The sequence below is a fragment of the Nyctereutes procyonoides genome, unplaced genomic scaffold (assembly GCF_905146905.1).
Source record: "Nyctereutes procyonoides isolate TBG_1078 unplaced genomic scaffold, NYPRO_anot_genome, whole genome shotgun sequence".
In the NCBI taxonomy this organism is placed as follows: Eukaryota; Metazoa; Chordata; class Mammalia; order Carnivora; family Canidae; genus Nyctereutes; species Nyctereutes procyonoides.
The window spans coordinates 37825205-37847327 of record NW_026575020.1 but is presented as its reverse complement, the minus strand read 5'-3'; the positions used below and the strand labels follow the sequence as shown (position 1 = coordinate 37847327).

Here is a 22123-nt window from a genome sequence, read left to right as displayed (position 1 = left end):
TTTATCATACCACTTATCACCTTATAACATACTATATAATTTATTATTTACTTACTTACTGTGTTTCTCCCTCTAGGATGTCAGCTTCATATCCAATGGGATTATTTTTTCTTCTTCACTACTGCATCTTCAGTGTCTAGGATGATGTCTGGTGCATAGTAGGTGCTCAATCAATATTGTTGCATTAATGAATACCACCACACTTGGCCTTGCCAGAGGTTCCCAAGCACAGCAGCTTCTGTGTCTGCCATTCTTTTCATAGCATCTCAGACCAAAAGAAATACCTATCAGCGTTGTTTAGTACATAGTTAGGGCCAAACAACTTGTCCTAACAACTTCTTAGCCATTTTTTTTTTTAAATTTTTTTTTATTTATTTATGATAGTCACACACACAGAGAGAGAGAGAGAGAGAGGCAGAGACACAGGCAGAGGGAGAAGCAGGCTCCATGCACCAGGAGCCTGACATGGGATTCGATCCCGGGTCTCCAGGATCGTGCCCTGGGCCAAAGGCAGGCGCCAAACCTCTGCGCCACCCAGGGATCCCACTTCTTAGCCATTTTAAAAAAATAAGGGGAGCCTGGCTGGCTCAGTCAAGAGATCTCAGGGTCGTGAGTTTGAGCCCCATGTTGGGTGCAGAGATGACTTGAATACATAAATAAATCTTTTTTTTTTTTTTTTTTTTTTTTTTTTTTAAGGAAAGAAGGGATGCCTGGGTGGCTCAGCAGTTGAGCATCTACCTTCAGCTCAGGGCATGATCCTGGGATCTGGGGTTGAGTCCTGCTTTGGGCTCCCTGCAGGGAGTCCGCTTCTCTCTGTGCCTATGTCTCTGCCTCTCTCTCTCTGTCCCATGAATAAATAAATAAATATTTTAAAAAAGAAATAAAAAATACCCATGTATTCAAAGAAAAGATATTTTATTTATTTTTTAAATTTTATTTCTTTATTTGAGAGAGAGAAAGGAAGAGGGAGAGGGAGAGAGAGAAAGAGAGAGAGAGCATGAGTGTGGGAAGGGGCAGAGGGAAAAGCAAACTACTGGCTGAGCAGGGAGCTCGACACAGGGCTTGATCCTAGGATCTTGAGATCATTACCTGAGTTGAAGGCAGAGACTTAACTGACTGAGCCACCCAGGTGCCCCAAGAAAAGATACTTTAAAATGATTCCTAAGTAACACCATTACTTACTAATGGTATATGTGCATGTTCTCAGACCTTAGAATCAATCAGACATTGACTCCATTACTTCCTGTTCCACACTGATTTGCATGAGTTATTTGCTTCTTATCACATTAATTGATGAAAATCCAGCTTTACAAAGATGTGATATCACAGAGAGGAATGTAGGAAGGTCTAATGCTGATACTGTGAACTACTTCCAACTACTAGTTTTCAGTGTCCAACAGATGATATCATTGTTTCTCTCAAAAATTGAAAGTATTTTACTATGCTCCTGTTCATTTGCTATGGCACCTCAGGGTATCTCAACACAGTTTCGGAACCGTGGGTCTATGCTTTTTCTTTGATTAGATTTGAGCTTTCTCTTCTCAGCTTCTGCGCTCATTCAACTGCTGCTTCTTCCATGAATCTTTCTGGCCAAACTGGGCCTGAAGCAAAATACATCTAAACAAAACTATTTCCCCACTTGGAATGAAAATCCCTTTCTCTGGGATCCTATAACAATTTAATGTAAAGTGTAAAAGATACAGATTGTTTTCTGATAACCACAGTGTAAAAAATGCCATATTTCTTTATTTTTCTAAATCAAATTAAACCAGCTTTAAGCCCCAACTGGCTGAGATCAGGGAGACTTCTAGTACCTGGCATATGGGGGTAGCTTTTTCCTTATTCCTGGGATTTTCACACTCTATGCAAATCTGAACTGCCCACATCAGCTGTCTGCAGAGGCTTCCACAGGCAGTATTCACTAGCCCATTTGAAAGTGGCTGGCCCTAATCCCTGTCCCAGAGCCAGGCTGAGCAAAAGGACTCTTTCCTGGCTCTTCAGGCTGAGTGGGAAAGGTTTTGGTGATTGATTCCAGGCATTCACACTACCACCACCCCTGTCCACAGCCCTACCCACAATGGGGCTCTATATGAGTGGGGTAAAAGTCAGTGCCTCTCTGGAAACCTGCTAAATGGGGGAATCCAAACTTTCCCTTTGGTCCCCCAGAGTTTTGCATGCAGCTGGCTTAGGGGCTGGATGTGACCCTCAGATGTGTTTTGTTTGGCCAATGGTGGTGTTATTAGTCCATTGTAACGCTTAACCATTGAGAGATGTCACAATTACTACCATCAAGACCCTTGGCCACTGCATAGAAACTATTGTTTGGAGCTGAGTAAGGACTGCCCCTCTGAACAAGGCATGGGGTCTGTAGTTGGCCACATCTGTGGTTGTTACTCAGCTCTGCATGGCCTCTCCAGTACTTTGAATTTAAGATCCTGGCCTACACTTTGAAAAGAAAGCCCTTAAAAAAAAAAAAAAAAAGAAAGAAAGAAAAAAAAAAAGAAAAGAAAGCCCTTTCGATATTATATTCTGACCTCAAATACAAAAATCTGTTAACTCACTCTTGGGGACAAGGATGTACCAAACCCAAGGACTCCAGCCAGGTCCAGCGGCTCTTTGCGGGTGTGGGGACAGTGGGTGGCTGTGATGGAAACATTTTTTTTCATTCTCTGCCAAGAATCTACAGCAGCAATAAAGGTAGGTAGGACAGAGCCTCATGTTATTTTTTTTAAGATAGATTTATTTATTTATTTATTTATTTATTTATTTATTTATTTATTTATTTATTCATGATAGACATAGAGAGAGACAGAGACACAGGCAGAGGGAGAAGCAGGCTCCATGTAGGGAGCCCGACGCGGAACTCGATCCCGGGTCTCCAGGCTCACGTCCTGGGCCGAAGGCAGGCACTAAACCGCTGAGCCACCCAGGGATCCCCCTCATGTTGTTTTTAATGATGTTACTAGCTAGCATTCATTGGGTCCTTACTAGTTACCCAGTCCTAGGTAAAGAATCTTATAAATATTACCTTGTTGAATTCTTCAAAAATTGCTTCTAAAAGAATGTAGCGGAATCTAAATGTCCCGTGGCCATGAGAAGCGTGGGGGTGAACAGGAAAAAATGCAGTTGATGATGCGGCTTAAAAGCAGAAGGGAGGGAGGTGCGAACCCGAGGGAGGTGCAAGCCCGTGGGAGAAGGGCTCTTCAACAGGCCCTGGGTGTGTGCAGGGGACCCAAGCCAGGGTGTCCACAGTATCATTAGGTTTGGTGGCAACAACTATACCGGTTGCTTCTGCCTCAGTTTGGTCTGCCCCATTACTAATTCTGGCTCGTGTGTCCCACTCTCCCCTCTCGGTCCCTCCAAGCTGCTCACCACCGTTAAGCTCAGACCTCCAGCTTCACCCCCGCTCTGCTCTGCACCCATCGCCCCCACCTGCCTATCTCCTGGAAGTGCAGCGGCCAAGCCACTAGCAGACTCCCCGCCGTCACATGATTGGTGCGTAAATCACAGGACTCTTCTACCCCCAGCGGCTAGTCCGCACCAGAGCTCTGCAGAGGCTGCAGCCCGCGCATGCGTTGCTCCAAACGCACCTGCCCGGCCGCGGACCAGCCCAGGGCATCCGGATGCCGCAGCCCGCCCGGCGCTCAGGCTGGGCTGGGGAGCCGCGTTGAGGGCTCGCCTGGGTACGAATCCCCAAGAAGTCCAGGTTCTGGTTGTTGATATGCTCCTAGATAGCAGTGCGCACAGCCAGAGCTCTCTAAGGAGAGGGTCAGGGCACTGGGGCTGCGCCTGGGCGTTGATGTTCTCCCCTGGGCATCAGAAAGAGCGCGACTCCCCGGTCTGCGCTTAGAGCCATGTGACCTTGGGCAAGTGACTTGACCTCCCAGCGCACCAGGAAAATTAAATAATAATAATAATAGGACTGACCCCGTGGGGCTGTAGTGAGAATCAGTGAATATTCATGAGGACCCTTTGCGTGAAGTCTGGGCTGTATCAAAGGATAGTAGGCATGATGACTGACAGGATGAGTTTACCTTAAAGGGTAGGTCAGGGGATCCCTGGGTGGCTCAGCGGTTTAGTGCCTGTCTTCCGCCCAGGGCGTGACCCTGGAGTCCCGGGTGGGAATCCCACATCGGACTCCCTGCATGGAGCCTGCTTCTCCCTTTACCAGTGTCTCTGCTTCTCTCTCTCTCTCTCTCTGTCTGTGTCTCTCATGAATAAATAAATAAAATCTTTAAAAAGAGGGGGAGGCAGGTCATCTAGCTGGCTCCTCTGAGGCCTCAGAATAGCAGGGAAACTTTATTGTCCTGTTTGACAGATATGGAAATCAAGGCTCAGAGATATCAGAAGGTCTCAAGCCAGATCTTGGATTCCACATCCAGGAAGATTCCAATCCACCACTCCAGAGTCAGGGGTTCCTGAGTGAGTTCACAGTCTGTCACCTGACTTTCTTTTTCAAACATCCTTATTTAGAATAACATCCTTTCCGATTTTTGCCATCCCTAGTGAACATCTCAGGTACACATCCACTGGAAAAAAAATCTTTTTTTGTCCTTCCCCCCTGCAGGAAATAACAAACTGCTATATTTTATTTGTCTGTGACCTTTGAGGAAGTGCCACACAGATTCCAGCTACCAAAATGTCCTGGAGCCTTGCAGTGAGGCCTACCTCTTGGGGCTTTCCTCTCTAACCTGCTCCTCAGACTCTCTTTCCATCACACTGGCCTCCTCTTAGTTCCTGGAAAAGCCAAACTCCTTTCTGGCACTCGACCTCTGCGTTTTCTGAATATCTGCCTGGCACACTCTCCCAGACCCCTCTTGCTACCTTTTACTCATCTCAGGAAGCCTGCCCTGATTGTACCTCACCAGGTCCACTGGGTCAGGTGCTCTGTCACTCACTCTCACAGCTCCCGTCCTGCTTCAGCACTTATTAGGACAGTAACTCAATGCTGTGTCTGACTCCTTGACTCCTGGCTGTCTCCTCAGCTAGAATACTGGCTCCTTGGGACACCTTGGTTGCTCAGTGGTTAAGTATCTGCCTTTGGCTCAGGCAGTGATCCCAGGGTCCCAGGATTGAGTCCTGCAGGGGCTCAAAGAATTTTTTTTTTAGTCCCCCTCTACCTGTGTCTCTGACTCTTTCTGTGTCTCTCAAGAATAATAATAACAAACAAACAAAAATACTGGCTCCTTGAGGGGGCAGTCTCTGGTGGCTAAGGAGGGAGCATGCAGCATTACATGTGCATCCTAGATTCCCTCACATTTACAAATCATCTCCTCCTACACTGAGACTATTAATACCTTCCTTGGGTAAAAGGCAGAGCCCAGATGTGAAATGATAGACAAACACTCCCTGTGAAGCCATGTGAAAGTTCTGTTGAGGTAAATTGGGGTGGGGACAAGAAGATGGTCAAATCTTCCTGCCCTGGGGCTGGTAGCTGAACTAAGACGTGTGGCCCCTTGTCCTGGCTCTGCCATTCTTTGTAGGTGTGACCTGTGGAAAGTCCTCCTATGGGCCTCAGTTTCTTTAACTGTTGCTCAGTGTAAACTAGAGATTCAGAATTCAGATTTTGGAATTAGATCTTTCCTTTGTCACTCACTAGCAAAGCTCTTAACCTCTCTGAGTCTCAATTTCTTCATCTATAAATATCATTACACATCTTAATAACATTAAGCAAAAAGGACTTAGGGATGCCTGGGTGGCTCAGTGGTGGAGCATCTACCTTTGGCTCAGGGCATGATCCCACATTACTGGGATCGAGTCCCGCATAGGGCTCTCTGCATGGCGCCTGCTTCTCCCTCTGCCTGTGTCTCTGCCTCTCTCTGTGTGTCTCTCATGATTAAATAAATAAAAATCTTAAAAAAAAAATAGACTCAGCTCACAGAATTGTTCCAAAATTTTAACGAGTACTCACTGATTTTATGACTTCCAGCTCTCCTAGCCTTTTTGATTTTTAATCAGCTCACTCTTTTGCTTCTCTCTGAAGCCAGATGAGTCCTGTGCCATATTTAAAAAGTAACCTCCCTCATCAACAAAGAAAGTCCATCAAAAACTGACCTGCGACCACTTTGGTAACGTGGACTCCGGCAAAGAGATGCTGAGACCTGAGTTGTCCTACAGCATATTCCTATCAGATTTGGGACTTCAAAATGTCTAGCCGTTAAGCGCCCAAAGACTCGGATCGCAGCCTGCCTTGTACGTGGCCGTTGCTCCAAAGCCCGGAATAATAGCTTGCAGGGAGTCGAGAGACCACTCGATGTTTACCAACGAATGTTACACAGCCTGAGAGCAACTCTAGCGCTCAATTCTCTGAGCCTCGGGTTGTTTTTTTTTTTTTAACCTGAAAATGGAGATTAAAAACAATTCTTAATTATTGTGAGGATTTAATGAGATGATGCAGTAAAGCGCTCAGCGTGGAGCCTGGCAAGTAAGAACTCCGTGAACGGTGGGTACGTGGATATAGGTACCCAGGGAGAGACGATGTCGATTAACCTCCAGTTCTGTCGTGGTTAGGCGTCTCTGAGTTCCTCGTGCGGGCAGCGGAAAAATGGAGGGTTCCCAGAAGAGGAAACACAGGACATAACGTGGTTTCAGGAAGAGCGAGCTCATCAGCAGCCAGGGGCCAGGTGCGGAGTCGGCGGCGGGGACTTTAGGACCCTGCGCCCCAGGAGCGCGCGACAGGCGGGGTGCGCGCGGCGCGTGAGGCCAGGGGGAGGGCGCGGCTTTCGCGCCAGCCAGGGACCGCCTCGCGTCCAGCCGCATCTCGGGGGGCGGGGCTGAGCTCCCGAGCCGCAGTGCGATTGGCGGAGGCGGGCGGGTGACGCTGACGGCTGGCGCGAGACCCCGCCCCCGGCCGGCCCCGCCCGCGCGCGCGCGCGCGCGCCGGCCCGTCGGTAGCCTCGCTCTGGCTCGCGCCGCGCCTTCGCGCCGAGTCCGTGCGTCAGTCGAGCCCGAGCGCGGCTGCGGAGCGGAGGTCTGCGGCCGGCACAGCGCGCGGACCCGGGGAGGTAGCGGTGTCCGCGGGTGTCGCCTGAGGAGACCCGGAGCCCGGAGACTCGCGCAGCGCGATGGCCCCCATTGGCCTCAAAGCCGTGGTCGGAGAGAGTAAGTGGGGTCGGGGTCCTCCTGCGGGCAAGGGCTCGCCCTACCTGCCCCCGGCGCCCTGGCCTCCGCGCCCGCTGCTCGCCCCGCCCGGCCGGGGGCTCCGGGCTGGGAGGGTCCCGTTATTCCGGCGCCGCCCTCCTCTCAGGGAAGTCCCCCCGGCCTCCTGCGGCCGGCGCCCGCTTCCCTGCTTCCCCCGCTCTCCCCTTCCCGCATTCCTCCCCCTGCATCCCCAATCCCGCTCTTCCCTCTTTGCCACCCCATCGCCCCCTACTCACCCCCGTTCCTCTCCGCTCACCCCATCCCCCCTTTACGCCATTCCTTCTTCCTCCCCCTTCACGAACCCCAGCACCCCATCCCTCCCCTTCACCTCGCCTTTATCCCCTGCAGCCCGTTACCCTCCCCTTCTGCACCCGACACCCTCCCCTGCACCCCCATTCGTCTTCACTCCCGTCACCTCCCTCCCCCCTTCGCCTCTTCCCTTCCTCGCCTTCTTTATTCCCCGACCTCCCTGATTCCGTTCCGTTCTCTGCCTCCAGTCCCTCCCTCTTTCCCACTCTGCTTGGTGAATCGTGACGAGCGAGATCGCGGCCCGCGCCGCCACCCCCACCCCCACCCCCCCCCACCCCGCCCCCCTGCGGGAGCGCGAGCGGGAGCCGCGATCCCCCGCTGCGGAGACCCACCTGGGAACCGCTCGGCGCGCGCGGGCCGCGGCGAGCCTCTCGCCCAGCCCGGGCCGCTGCTGCCCGCCGGGGAGAAGCAGCCTGTTTTTCCAAGGGCTCGGCTCTGCTGCGCTGAGGCCGCCTCTCTCCTCCTCCCGTTCCGGGGTCGTGACTGTAAGGGCGGGGTCTTATCTGGGTCCCGACCCCTTCTCAATCTCTCGGGAGAGGCGGAAAGCTTCTGCGAGCGGCGGCAGGAGCGGCCCTGCCCTGCACCGCAGTCTGCAGTCTCCCTGTTGGCAGGACTCAGCCCTGGCTTGGCTTGGCTTGGCTGGACGTTTTGCAGGGAGGAAAGGGTTGTTGATGGGTTTGGATGAAAGGCTCCGCGTAAATGGATGTTTAAAAATGGATGGTGGTTGAGTGTCGGCTGCAGCGGAGTGAGGGCTGTTGGTGATAATATTTGGAAACGGCGTCCTCGGTGCTAAATAAGATTGATGGTAGGTGTGTAGACAGTGCCTCTTCGGCATTTTGTCGATTTCTTTAATAAAAAACGTATAAGGCTTTCTGTGGCTTTTGCTACCTCTTTCGAATCTCTGCGGGAGATGATAAGAAAGGTAATAAAAGTGGTGGAAATGACCGTATTTCCTTTCCAGTGATTCTATTATTATAGCGCTCTCACATCAAACGTTTTTTTAGCTGTGTAGCGTTCCTTTTGAGCATCATAACTGTTTTTCTTCCCCAGTTCTTCCGTTGATATATAGGAAATATTCCCACTTGTTGTACAACCTGACCTGACCTATTGCATCAGAAGAAAATTGTGGTAAAAACTGGACCCCAGATGAGCAACTTTTGAAGAGTGCCCACAATATTACCTGCCTTCCTCATGCAGTAAAGTTCCCGAATCATTTACCTTCTGTTTTCTTAGGTGAATCAAGGCAGTTGGGGCTGGAAGGACCCATGAGGGATCTTCTAATGTCATTTTACCTGTGGGAAAGAAAGAGAGTCTTGTTAGCAGTTAAATGATTTGCCAAAATCAGTGTTAATTAATTTTTTAAAACCTAATACCCATTTCCTTGCAACATTAGTAAAAGATAACTTTCTTCATTATTCTGTATATACCATTTCCTTCCAGTAGCCTTTTAAAAGGGTTTTGGAATGCGGAATGTTGTTATATGTTACATTCTTTCAGATGTTATATTTGAATATTGTGCTTTTAAGATAAAAACCTTAAGTGTTATAGAAATAAGTTTTTGCATCCTTTTGCCAGGACCCTTGTATATGTCGTAGCCCTTTATTCCTCCTCCCCTTTTAGAAATCAGCATAAAGATAAAATCAATAATGCAGTAATGGCTAAAATTTCCTTTCTGAAATAAAGCAAGACCACTCTTTATGAAAATCAAATTAATTTTACATAAAATTGGTGAATGCGTGAACAGCAACTGTTCTGATAACATTTGAGTTGTGTATATACTTCCGGAAAAATACTATTGCAATTATTTGTCAGTGACACAGGTTAATTCTGGCTTGGGTTTCTAATTTTTCCTTTCTTTCTCTAAAAAATAAAAGTAAAATAAATATTTTTATTATTTTAAAAATATTATTTTTAAAAGATTTTATTTATTTATTCATGAAAGAGAGAGAGGGGCAGAGACACAGGCAGAGGGAGAAGCAGGCTCCGATGTGGGACTCCATCCCCCCATCCCTGGGGCCCCAGGATCATGACCCGAGACAAAGGGAGACGCTGAGCCACCCAGGTGTCCCAAGATTTTTTTTTTAACCAATATGCACCAGTTTAAATGTCTCCTACACAGACAGCCTGGTCTTCCCAATCTAAATTAACACCTGATAGTCACTGTTGATTGTATTTCATTTTATTTTCTTTGTAGCACTTAAAATGAACTGAAATGATCTCGTTCAGATTTGTTTTTTGTGAGACTTTTTTTTTTTTTTTTTTTGTATTTCTTTGATTGTTTCATCCATTTGAATATCGCTTCCAGGAGAGCAGGGTCTTTATCTGGCATGTTCATCACTGTACTCAATGCTGAGAATGGTGGCGGACTCAGTCAACCATCAATAAATATTTATTGAATGTCAATGAATGAAGCATACAATGGAGAGCACGATTAAGTGTAGTTTTTGGCTCCCTGTCACATCTTTCTGAGTTGAGTTTTAAGAATGGCAGTAGGAACAGACAACAGAAATAGAGGAGGTAGGTCTACTTTAAACTGTTTATTCAGCAATGTTAGTTCACAGCCAGCTAGGAACTATGGGAGACTAAAATATGAGACACTCATATTGTTGTGACAGACATAGACAATCCTGAGGAGTTACTGCCAGGTTTTCCCTTTCACCCCCTATCGCTTCCCCCATGTAGGATATACTCTGTGAATTGCATGTCTTTATCGATAGTCTTGCCCAGCTAGACCAGAAGTTCCTTCAGGAGAGAGTAGAACCTTGTCTTATTCTTTTGTCTATCCTTAGTGTGTGAATTAGTGCTTGGTACTCAGTAGATGAACAAATGGCTTAACCTTTATGTATAGCAATTCAGAGAATGGGCTCTTGGAATTAGACTGCCTGGGATAAAATTTTGGCTCACCAATCATTAGCCATGTGACTTTGGCAAATAATGGAACCTTTTTGTGCTTCAGTTTCTTAAACTATAAAATGAGTTATAGCATCTACCTTGTGGGGTTCTGGGAGGATTAAATGAGGTAGTGCAGGTATAGCACATAGCATGGTTCTTAGCACACAGTAAATTCAGTATATATTATCAAAGTGAAAAGATCCACAAAAAAGGTCAGTAAGTGTTAGAGAATTTTGAGCACAAGCGCTAGCTGTCCTGTGGGGCCAGAGTTTAGGGGGAGAAAGGAGTCTCAGAAACATTTCTTGAAAGGGGCAGCTGGGTAGCTCAGATGGTTAAGGGTCTGCCTTTGGCTCAGGTCATGATCCCAGGGTTGAGCCCTGTTTTGGGCTCCTTGCTCAGGGGGGAGCCTGCTTCTCCTTCTCCCTCTACCCCTCCTCCCTGCTTGTGCTTCCTCTCTCTAAATTAAAGAAGTAAAATCTTAAAAGTTTTTTTAAAAGATTACTTATTTATTCATGAGAGACACAGAGAGAGGCAGAGACATAGGCAGAGGGAGAGGCAAGTTCCCTGAGGGAAGCCTGATGTGGGACTCTGATCCCAGGACCCCGGGATCATGACATACATATATATATATATCAGCCATTCTGATAGGTATTGGTTTGATTTATTTTTTTTTAAGATTTTATTCATTTATTCATGAGGGATGCAGAGAGGCAGAGATATATGCAGAGGAGAAGCAGGCTCCCCACAGGGAGACTGATGAGGGGGTAAAGGACTTAATCCCAGGGACCTCAAGATCATGACCTGAGCCAAAGGCAAACTGCTCAACCACTGAGCCACCCAGGTACCCCAATCTGATGGCTTTAATTTGCCTTTTGCTAATGACTGATGATGATGAGAAGCATATTTTCATACATTTAGTATCAATCTGTATATTTTTGGTGAAATGTCCAAATCTTTTGCATATTTTTTATTGGGTTATTTTCTTATGATTGAATTTGGAGAGGTCTATATATTCTGGGTGCAAGTCCTTTATCAGTGATATTATTTAAAAATGTTTTCTAAAAAAAAATATTTTCTCATAGTTTGTTTCTTGTCTTTATTCTATGAACAGTATTTTTCAGAGAAGGTCTAATTTATCAATTTCTTCTTTTATGGATTCTGTTTTTGGTATCCTAGCTAAGAAATCCTTGCCTAGCCCAAACTCACAAAGATTTTCTCTGTTTTATAAATTATCTGTGTTTTCTTCTAGAAGTTTTATAGTTTTATTTTTTAAAAGAATTTATTTATTTATTCATGAGATACACACAGGCAGAGACATAGATGGAGGGAGAAGTAGGCTTCCTGCGGGGAGCCCAATGTGGGACTCAATCCTGGATCCAGGATCACACCCTGAGCCGAAGGCACACGCTCAGTTGCTGAGCCACCCAGGTGTCCTGAAGTTTCATAATTTTAGGCCTTATATTTAATCTTAGATCCATTTTGAGTTAATTTTTATTTTTTAAATTTCTTTTATTTTTTAAAGATTTTATTTATTTTATTTTATTTCTTTTATTCATGAGAGACAGAGAGAGAGAGGGGCAGAGACACAAGCAGAGGGAGAAGCAGGCTCCATGCAGGAAGCCTGATGTGGGACTCGATCCCAGGACCCTAGGATTATGCCCTGAGCTGAAAGCAGATGCTCAACCACTGAGCCACCCAGGTGTCCCTCCACTTTTATATTTAAAATATAGAGTAAAAATAATAACTTCAAATGAAAATAATATGTAGATTAGAAATGTAATTTTAGGGACACCTGGGTGGCTCAGCGGTTGAGCACCTGCCCCTAGCTCAGGGCGTGATCTGCGGTCTCAGGATCGAGTCCCACATCAGGCTCCCTGCCTGGAGCCTGCTTTTCCCTCTGCCTACATCTCTGCCTTTCTCTCTGTGTGTCTTTCATGAGTAAATAAATAAAATCTTAAAAAAAAAAAAGAAATGTAATTTTAACAACCTAATTTAAAAATGGGCAAAGGAACAGTGCCTGGGTGGCTCAGTCAGTTAAGCGTCTGATCCCTGATTTCAGCTCAGGCCATGATCACAGGATTGTGAGATTGAGTCCTACGTGGGGTTCTGCACTGGGTGTGGAGCCTGCTTACGATTCTCTCCCCCCTCTCCCTCTGCCTCTCCCTCAACTCAATAGATAGATAGATAGATAGCAAGCAAAGGATCTGTGTACATATCTTTTCAAAGAAGATATACAAATGGCTCAATAAACAGATGAGAAAACTGCTTATCACTAGCCACCAGGGAAATGGAAATCAAAACCACAATGGGGCAGCCTGGGTGGCTCAGCGGTTTTAGCACCACCTTCAGCCCAGGGCATGACCTAGAGACCTGGGATCGAGTCCCACGTTGGGCTCCCTGCATGGGCCTGCTTCTCCCTCTGCCTGTGTCTCTGCCTCTCTCTCTCTCTCTATCATGAATAAATAAATAAAATCTTAAAAAAAAACTCACAATGGAGGGGTGCCTGGGTGGCTCAGTGGGTTAAGCACCTGCATTTGGCTCAAGTCACGATTCTGGGGTCTGGAATCGAGCCTCAAGTTGGGCTCCCAGCTCAGTGGGGAGTCTTCTTCTCCCTACCCCACCCACCATTTGTGCTCTTTCTTGCTATCTCTCTCTCTCAGATAAATAAAATCTTTTGAAAAAACCCCACAACTATTCAAAAAAAAAAAACCCCACAATGGAATACTACTTTGTATTCATCAGGATGGCTATAACAAAAAAGACAGATAATAAAAATTTGAGGAGAATGTTATGAAATTGGAACCCTTACACACTCCTGGTAGGAATGTGCAGCCACTCTGGGAAAGGAAACGGTAACTCTTTCTTCAAAGAGTTAAATATAGTTATCATATGACCCAGCAGTTCTATTCCTAGGTATCTACCCAAGAAAACTGAAAAAGACATGTTAAGAAAAAAAAAAAGATAAAAATAAATGTAACATAAACTCTATTCCATGAATATGGTATATCGCTCCATTTATTTAAGCCTTCTATGGTTTCTTTCAGCAGTGTTTTATAGCTTTCGGCATATAGACCTAGAACATATTCTATTAGATTTATACTAAATATCTCATGCTTTTATTCATTCTATAAAGGGTACTATTTTATTTTATTTTTTTTTTCTTTTAAAATTTATTTATTCATGAGAGACACAGAGGGAGAAGCAGGCTCCATGCAGGGAGCCTGATGTGGGACTTGATCCCAGGACTCCAGAATCACGCCCTGGGCCGAAGGCAGGTGCGCTAAAGCGCTGAGCCACCCAGGGATCCCCAAGGGTACTATTTTAAATTTCAATTTCCATATAGATTTTTATAAAGTGATTTTGTATTCTGCAACTCTATTAAACTATATGCAGTTCTCTTTATAGGTTGCTCCCTTATTTGGGAAGCTAAGAATTATGACTTTAACATTGCAATATAGCTAAGAAACTAAAATATTAAAAGTAAATTTGTTAAAATATCAATTCTTCCCAAACTGGCCTATAGATTCGACACAATTCCAACCAAAATCCCAGAAATAGGGATCCCTGGGTGGCTCAGCGTTTGGCGCCTGCCTTCGGCCCAGGGTGTGATCCTGGAGTCCTGGGATTGAGTCCCTCATTGAGCTTCCTGCATGGAGCCTGCTTCTCCCTCTGCCTGTGTCTCTGCCTCTCTTTCTCTATGTCTCTCATGAATAAATAAATAAAATCTTAAAAAAATATATATATTTCTGGGATTTTTTTTAAAGATTTTATTTATTCATGAGACACACACACACACACACACACACACACAGAGAGAGAGAGAGAGAGAGAGAGGCAGAGAGACAGAGGAGAAGCAGACTCCATTCCATGCAGGAAGCCTGACGTGGGAGTCGATCCTGGGACCCCAGGATCATGCCCTGAGCCAAAGGAAGGCACTAAACCGCTGAGCCATGCAGGGGTCCCCCAGAAATATTTTTAAAATAGAAAATAGATATGCTGATTCTATAATTTATGTGGAAAAGCAAATGAACCAAAAGAAGCAAAACAATTACGAAAAAGAACTAAGTTGGACAACTCATAATACCTGGTTTCCAGTCTTACTTTAAAGCTACAATAAATGACATAGAGCGAATATTGATGAAAGCATACACATAGATCAATGAAACATAACACTGAGTTCAGAAATGGACCTACCCACGTACAGCCAACTGATTTTCAACAAAGAACAAAGACAATTTAATGAAAAAAAGGATAGTCTTTTCAATAAATGGGGCTAGAACAAGTGGACACTCACATACAAAAAAAATTCACACACGCACAAAATCAACCTCCTAACTCACACAATACATAAAAATTAACTCGGGATGCCTGGTGGCTCAGTGGTTGAGCATCTGTGTCTCAGGGTATGGGATTGGCTCTCTGCTCAGTGGGGAGTCTGTTTCTCCCTCTCCTTCTGCCCCTCCCCTTGTACATGCTCAAGTACTCACCCTCTCAAATAAGTAGTTTTTACTTTTTTTTTTTAAGATTTTATTTATTCATGAGAGACACAGAGAGAGAGAGGCAGAGACACAGGCAGAGGGAGAAACAGGCTCCAGGCAGAGAGCCTGATGCGGGTCTCGATCCTGAGTCTCCAGGATTACACCCTGGGCTGAAGACAGGCACTAAACCGCTGAGCCACCCAGGTATCCCAAATAAGCAGTCTTTAGAAACAAAGAAACCCCTACTTTTTCTTGTAGTAGTTGTAATTCTGTCCTTTTAGACAATTCATTGAAAATTTAAAAGTTATTGAGGTGTCTGGATGACTCAGTTGGTTAAGTGTCTGCCTTTGCCTCAGGTAATGAACCTAGAGTCTTAGGATTGAGCCCCAAGTTGGGCTTCCTGCCCAGCGGGAGCCTGCTTCTCCCATTACCTCTGCTGTTCCCTTTGCCGCTCCCCCTGGTTGTGCTCTCTCTCAAATAATAAATAAATAAATAAATAAATAAATAAATAAATAAATAAATAAATAAATAAATAAATACTTTAAAAAATTTAAAGTTATTGTTGCTGAGTGTTCCCATCGTGTCTTCATTCCCAGTTTATTAATTAAAAGTATCATATTTTTAAAACTCCTTATTTAGGGGCGCTTGGGTGGTACAGTTGGTTGAGCACTTGACTCTTGATTTTGGCACAAGTCATGATCTCAGGGTTCTAAGATTGAGCCCCAAGTGGGGCTCCCAGCTCAGCACAGAATCTGCTTGAGATTTTTTTCCCTCTCTTAACCCTTCTGTCCTTCCATCACCTACATACGTGGGTATTTTCTCTCTCTCTCTCTCTCTCTCTCTCTCTCTCTCTCTCTCTCTTTCTCTCGTAAATAAATAAATAATCTTTTAAAAAAACACCACCACCTCCTGGTGTGCCTGGATGCCACAGTTGGTTAAGTGTCCAACTTTTGGTTTCAGCTCAGGTTGTGATCTCAGGGTTGTGGGATTGAGCCCTAAATAGGAGTCCCAAGAGTTTGTTTTTAAAATCAGTATTGGGGCACCTGAGTGTCTCAGTTGGTTAAGTGTCTGCCTTCGGCCCAGGGCATGATCCTGGAGACCCAGGATCGAGTCCCACATCAGGCTCCCTGCATGGAGCCTGCTTCTTCTGCCTGTGTCTCTGCCTCTCTCTCTCTCTCTCTCTCTCTCTCTCTCTCTCTCTCTCTGTCTCTCATGAATAAATAAATACAATCTTTAAAAAAAAAAGAATGAAGTGGGAAGCTTCCCATCTTTTTGTATGTTTCAGAATAGATGACATAAGAATTCCTTTCCTTGAAAATCAGAAGTCATTTATCCATAAAAGCATTTGAATTTGTTGTTTTTTTGAGGAGAGAGGATAAATATTTGATAGCTTTTTGTTTATCCAGGTTGTCTAGGGATCCCTGGGTGGCGCAGCGGTTTGACGACTGCCTTTGGCTCAGGGCGCGATCCTGGAGACCCGGGATCGAGTCCCATGTCGGGCTCCCAGTGCATGGAGCCTGCTTCTCCCTCTCCCTGTGTCTCTGCCTCTCTCTCTCTCTCTCTCTCTCTCTGTGTGTGTGTGTGACTATCATAAATAAATAAAAATTAAAAAAAATATCCAGGTTGTCTACTTCTTTTTTTATTTTTTTTTTTTAAGATTTTATTTATCTACTCATGAGAGATACAGAGAGGCAGAGGCATAGGCAAGGGAGAAGCAGGCTCCATGCAGGGAGCCCAATGTGGGACTCGATCCTGGGACTCCAGGATCATGACCTGGGCTGAAGGCAGACGCTAAACCATTGAGCCACCCAGGTGTCCCAGGTTGTCTACTTCTTTAGTCAATTTTGGCAATTTGAATTTCCCTGTTAAATAGGCCTTTCAACTTAAATTTTTTATTTTATTTTATTTTTTTAAGATTTTACTTATTCATGAGAGAGAGAGAGAGAGAGAGAGAGAGAGGCAGAGACACAGGCAGAGGAGAAGCAGGCTCCATGCAGGGAGCCCAATGTGGGACTTGATCCCCAGACTCCAGGATCACACTCTGGGCCAAAGGCAGGCGCTCAACCGCTGAGCCACCCAGGCTTCCCTCAACTTAAAAATTTTAAATTTATTGACTTTAAATTTGTTAATTTATTTTTTTAAAATATTTTATTTATTTATTCATGAGAGACACAGAGAGAGATTGGCAGAGACATAGGCAGAGGGAGAAGCAGGCTCCATGCAGGGAGCCCGATGTGGGACTCGATCCAGGGACTCCAGGATCACGACCCAAGCCGAAGGCAAACGCTCAACCACTGAGCCACCCAGGCATCCCATAAATTTGTTAATTTATAAAATACTTCCTGTAATAGTTGTTATGATCGTCTTTCTCATTTATTCTGTTTGTGCTATTATTTTCATGGAAATATATGTTAGAGACTTACCTGTTTTAATTTTTTTTTTTTTTTTTTAAGTAGGCTCCATGCCCAGCACAGAGCAGGATACTGGGCTCCTCGATCTCACCACCCTGAGATCATGAGCTGCGCTAAAATCAAGAGTCAGACACTTGGGCAGTCCCAGTGGCTCAGTGGTTTAGCGCCGCCTTCAGCCCAGGTGGAGACCCGGGATCGAGTCCCAGGTTGGGCTCCCTGCATGGAGCCTGCTTCTCCCTCTGCCTGATGTCTCTGCCTCTCTGTGTCTCTCGTGAATAAATAAATAAATATCTTTAAAAAAATAATAAAAATACAGCTATATTTAAAAAAAAAAAGTCAGACACTTAACTGACTGAGCCACCCAGGTGCACCCACACACACACACACATTTTTTAGCAGTTTATATTGGGGCAAAATTTCTGTAAGAGGTGGTTTGGGACTCAGGTAACATTCATGTGTTACCCATCAGATGTAAGTATATATATCTGCCACAGGATCCAAAAAGGGCTTATTGAATGTGCACCAAAAGATTTTCCCTCTGGCTTTTTTGGCATGCAGCACCTCTTAGAAAAACAGGTGTTTGGCAGCTAATGAAATATCTTTTCTTTAGTAGAGTAGTCAGGCCAAATCTTATAGTCATTACTAGCAACTCAGCAGCCATAAAATTTGAACCTTCGTCCATGGCTCACCTATATGAGAAATGCTTGGAGAATCCCTAGCTTCTGCTTTTTGATTGCTTCAACCAGTTGCTCTGTGCAAGGCTGTTCCTAGCATGAAAGTTAGGGTGAGATGTCCAAGACTTCATCTGAATTTTAGCAAATCAGAGTTTTACTTACCATTTTCCCTCCATGCAGTTTTTTTAGTTAAAAAAATTTTTTTTTAATCCATGAGAAGCAGTATTAGGTAAGTGGGAAAAATTTCTGGACCAGAAGTCAGAACATCCAGCCGACAGTTCCGGTTCTCACACTTAGTGGTAAGATGACCTGGACATCTTATTAAACCTCTTTTTAAACTAGGAATGCTGATCTCAGCATCATACAATTCTTTTAAGGCTCACATTAAATAATATACGAAAAAATTGCTTGGAAGACAGTCACTATAAGGGATTATTATTTACAGATTGTTTACAGATATAACCACAGAGATTAGTTTACTGCTCAAGATTGGTGAATAAGTTATTAGAAAAGTCAAGGAAATCAATCACTATGCTTTTGATAGACACAAGATCTTATAATCACTAGACAACAGCCAGCTGTTGTCCATTCTGATGCCCTTTGGGTAGAATTTGCATTGCTTAAAACAAAGCAATTTGCTTCTGATATACACTGATCTGATCTTAATAGATGTCTGTGGGGCTCTGAAGCAAGAGTAACTACTGATGGCTCAGATTGCAAGCTCTCAGGACAGATTTCCAGTATTCCTTTTGTTTGTTTCTTATATGCCACTGATATTTAACTTTATTTATTTATAAGTAAATTCTACATCCATTATGGGGTTTGAACTCACAACTCCTTTTTTTTTTTTTAAAGATATTTTTATTCATGAGAGAGACACACACACAGAGAAAGACAGAGACCCATGCAGAGGGAGAAGCAGGCTCCACGCAGGGAGCCCAACGCGGGACTCGATCCGGGCTCTCCAGGATCATGCCCTGGGCCAAAGGCAGGCGCCAAACCGCTGAGCCATCCAGGCTGCCCTGAACTCACAACTCTTAAGGTCAAGAGTCTCACGCTTCTACCAACTGAGCCAGCCAGGCACCCCATGATGTTTCTTTCACTTTAAATCTCTACTAATTATTTGGCCTAAAAGCTGACTTGTAGGAAATGAATGAGCTATTAAGTGTTTATCACACTAAGAAAATCTGTTTCATTCTTAGGAACTATAACAAAATTAGAGATAGAGAGAAATAGAGAAAAACAAATTTTTAAAAAATTCCTGGAGCTTAGCTGTGAAGATACAGATTTGAATCAGACTTTCCAACAGTCACTCCTTCTTTGGAGGATTTCTGAGATGTCAGAGAAACCCCAGTCATATATCACTGCTTGTTTCCATTTCAGCGTGCTGCAGAAGGTTCTGAGACCACGTGTTTTCATTCATTCAAACAGTATTTATGCAATCTCCTCTATGCCAAAAGCTGTGCTATGAGCAGCAGATATAATGGTGTATAAGTAAATCTGGTGCTAGTGAGATTCAGACAGGCAATGGTAGCACATCAGGTTAAATCCCTGAGAGGTATGATGATATTGGAGCACATGGTGGAGCTTCCAACAAGGCCTGGGGAATGAGGGAGACTGAGGGAGACTTGGAGAATTAGGGGAGTTAACCAGGAGAAGGATGGTGTTGGTGGGGCCTGGGGGAAATTAAATCAAGTAAATGAATGTCTGGGCTTGGCAAGAGAATGAGAAAAAAATTCAACGTAGCTGGAGATCTGGGGTGAGGGAGTATGCAGAGCGAAATTGGAGAGGTGCTTGGGGCTTTCTTACCCTTGTGAAGGACTTTTATCTTTATTCTAGGAGCAGGAGGACGCCTCTGAAGGTTTAAGTTAGGGGGGAGAAGGTTAGAATTTAGGGGGCACCTGCCTGGCTCAGTCAATAGAGATCTGACTTCTTGATCTCAGGGTCGTGAGCTCAGACCCCACATTGTGCTTGGAGCCTACTTTAAAAAATTAAAAAAAAAAAGAATTTAGAAAGATCTGTGGTTGCTGCATGGAAGACGGTGGGAGGGAGGGAGACTAACGGCAGAGGATCCCATTAAGAAGCTCTTGTGGTGGCCCAGGCTAGAGGCAGTTGAGGTGAGCATGCTGAGCTCTGCTGGGGATGTAGAAGTCACAGCAGCTAGAGAGAAGATTGACATGAAGGAATCTGGAGGTAGAAAGGTCAGGTCATTGTGATTGCTTGGATGTGCGGGATGGGAGGTCGTGCCATTCACTGAGATAGAAAAGGGAAGAAACAGGTTTGCCAGGGAAGGTATGCTTCATAGGCATTGTGTCTGTGGACTGTGTAAGGGACAGCCAGTAGGCAGCCAACAGATGTATCCAGAAGGCCTGGGCTGGAGATTTGGATTGAGGCCTCCCCAGGTGACTGAAGCTATGGGATCAGATCACAGAGGAAAGGGCCTGCGTTTTCCCCTAAGAGATGCTGTTTTGGATCAACAGCCTTGAGAGTCAGAGAGACAGGAAGGTAAATCTAACAGAGCAGTGTCTATGATTTTGTGACTCACAGGGCCCATTGTCAAACTGTCTCGAAGCAAGCTTGAGCCGGCAACCAGGACTCCTTGTTTAGGAGTGAATCTTTGCTTTCCAAGCTGGGAGGCTTGGCACTTGGATACTTTTCCAGAGTTATTCTGTGTCTTAAAGTCAATCCATGTCTATATGAATTTCATTGTTCAGGATTGTTTTGAGGAGGAAATGAGGATATAGTTGTAAAGCTCTGAGGATTTGGAATTTATGCTATATCAAAATAGCATCAATGTGTAGAATCTTGGCTCTGGGAACAATCTTAGAAGCGTTTAATCCAGACTCCCACCCAGGGCAGGAAGTCAGATTGTCTAGTCTGTTGTATGAAACACAGTGGCAGGTTTTTTTTTTTCCCCTTCTCTGTGGCTATTGGGGACAGAGTCTTTTTTTTTTTTTTAAGATTTTATTTTATTTATTATTCATGAGAGACACAGGGAGAGAGAGAGAGAGAGAGACAGGCAGAGGGAGAAGCAGGCCCCATGCAGGGAGCCTGATGCGGGACTCGATCCTGGGTCTCCAGGATCAGGCCCTGGGGCGAAGGCAGGCACTAAACCGCTGAACCACTCAGGCTGCCCCTGGGGACAGAGTCTTATTTTCATGTCTGTTTCACTGTAGATTTTCACAATGACAGGTATAAGCCACTAGCAATATTATAATAGGGAGGAAAGGTCACTTATGTTGTGCTTAGATGTAGCTCAGGACTTTTTTTTTTTAATTTTTATTTATTTATGATAGTCACACAGAGAGAGAGAGAGAGAGAGAGAGAGGCAGAGACATAGGCAGAGGGAGAAGCAGGCTCCATGCACCGGGAGCCTGATGTGGGATTCGATCCCGGGTCTCCAGGATCGTGCCCTGGGCCAAAGGCAGGCGCCAAACCGCTGCGCCACCCAGGGATCCCTAGCTCAGGACTTTCTAGTTGATTCTAATCCAGTCACAGATGATCCTCATGAACTTCCTCTAATGATAGTAGAAACAAAGTTGCTTCTGTTGCAGCTGAGGCTTAGATGGTTTTCAGAGCCCCCAGGCTGAGAGGGACCTGGCAATACAGACCTTGGCCTCTTCTCTTACAGTTCTTTTTCACCCATCTTCTTGGGCGCTGGTGTACCTAGGAGAGGAAGGAGAGAGGCCTCTCACTGGTCTCCAGACACATCAATATTGTTGGGGCTAGTTGCTAGGGATTTGAGGAAAATAAAACATTGCAGCCGAGCAAGAGTTGCCCTCTTGCTCTGTTAATTTCACACTCTAGGCTTTCCACAATAGACTACTTTGAGGCAGACCCTTTAAAAATTACTCACCCTACAGACCTAATCATGTTTTGGGTAAAAGTTCTTCAGGATTTTAATATGAGGCAATCGTGTAGCTGCTGAGTTTCTAGTTTGCTTTCCCTCAGGTAATCCTAGGATGAGCTACCTTGAACTTTACTGTTTTGGTTGTGTGGTGGGATGTCTATCCCTCTGTGTCACCTCACCCCTCCTATTTATTCTTTAAGGAACTTCGAAATTCAAGTTAAAGTCTAACTTTTTTTAGGCTTTAACTGAGACCTGTGAAAGGTCTGTATGAGATCTGTTTCTCATACAGTGGTAAAACCCATTCTTTCCCTGCCCCCAATCTTACTAAAAATGTCCAACATTCTGAAAAGTTGAAAGAATAGTATAATG

The 22123-nt window shown here is 44.9% G+C and overlaps 1 protein-coding gene across 3 annotated transcripts in view; it reads left to right on the top strand.

The window, feature by feature from the left end:
* Positions 1 to 6880: 6880 nt before the first annotated feature.
* Positions 6881 to 22123, top strand: part of STXBP1 (syntaxin binding protein 1) — a 76669-nt gene continuing 61426 nt past the window's right edge. For 2 of the 3 annotated variants that reach the window (XM_055320871.1, XM_055320860.1), the window contains exon 1: positions 6881 to 7101. In XM_055320871.1, coding sequence (XP_055176846.1) covers positions 7065 to 7101 — 37 coding nt within the window. In that variant the 5' untranslated portion in view covers positions 6881 to 7064. The remainder of the gene's footprint in view (positions 7102 to 22123) is intronic. The other variant, XM_055320866.1, reaches the window with a different exon arrangement.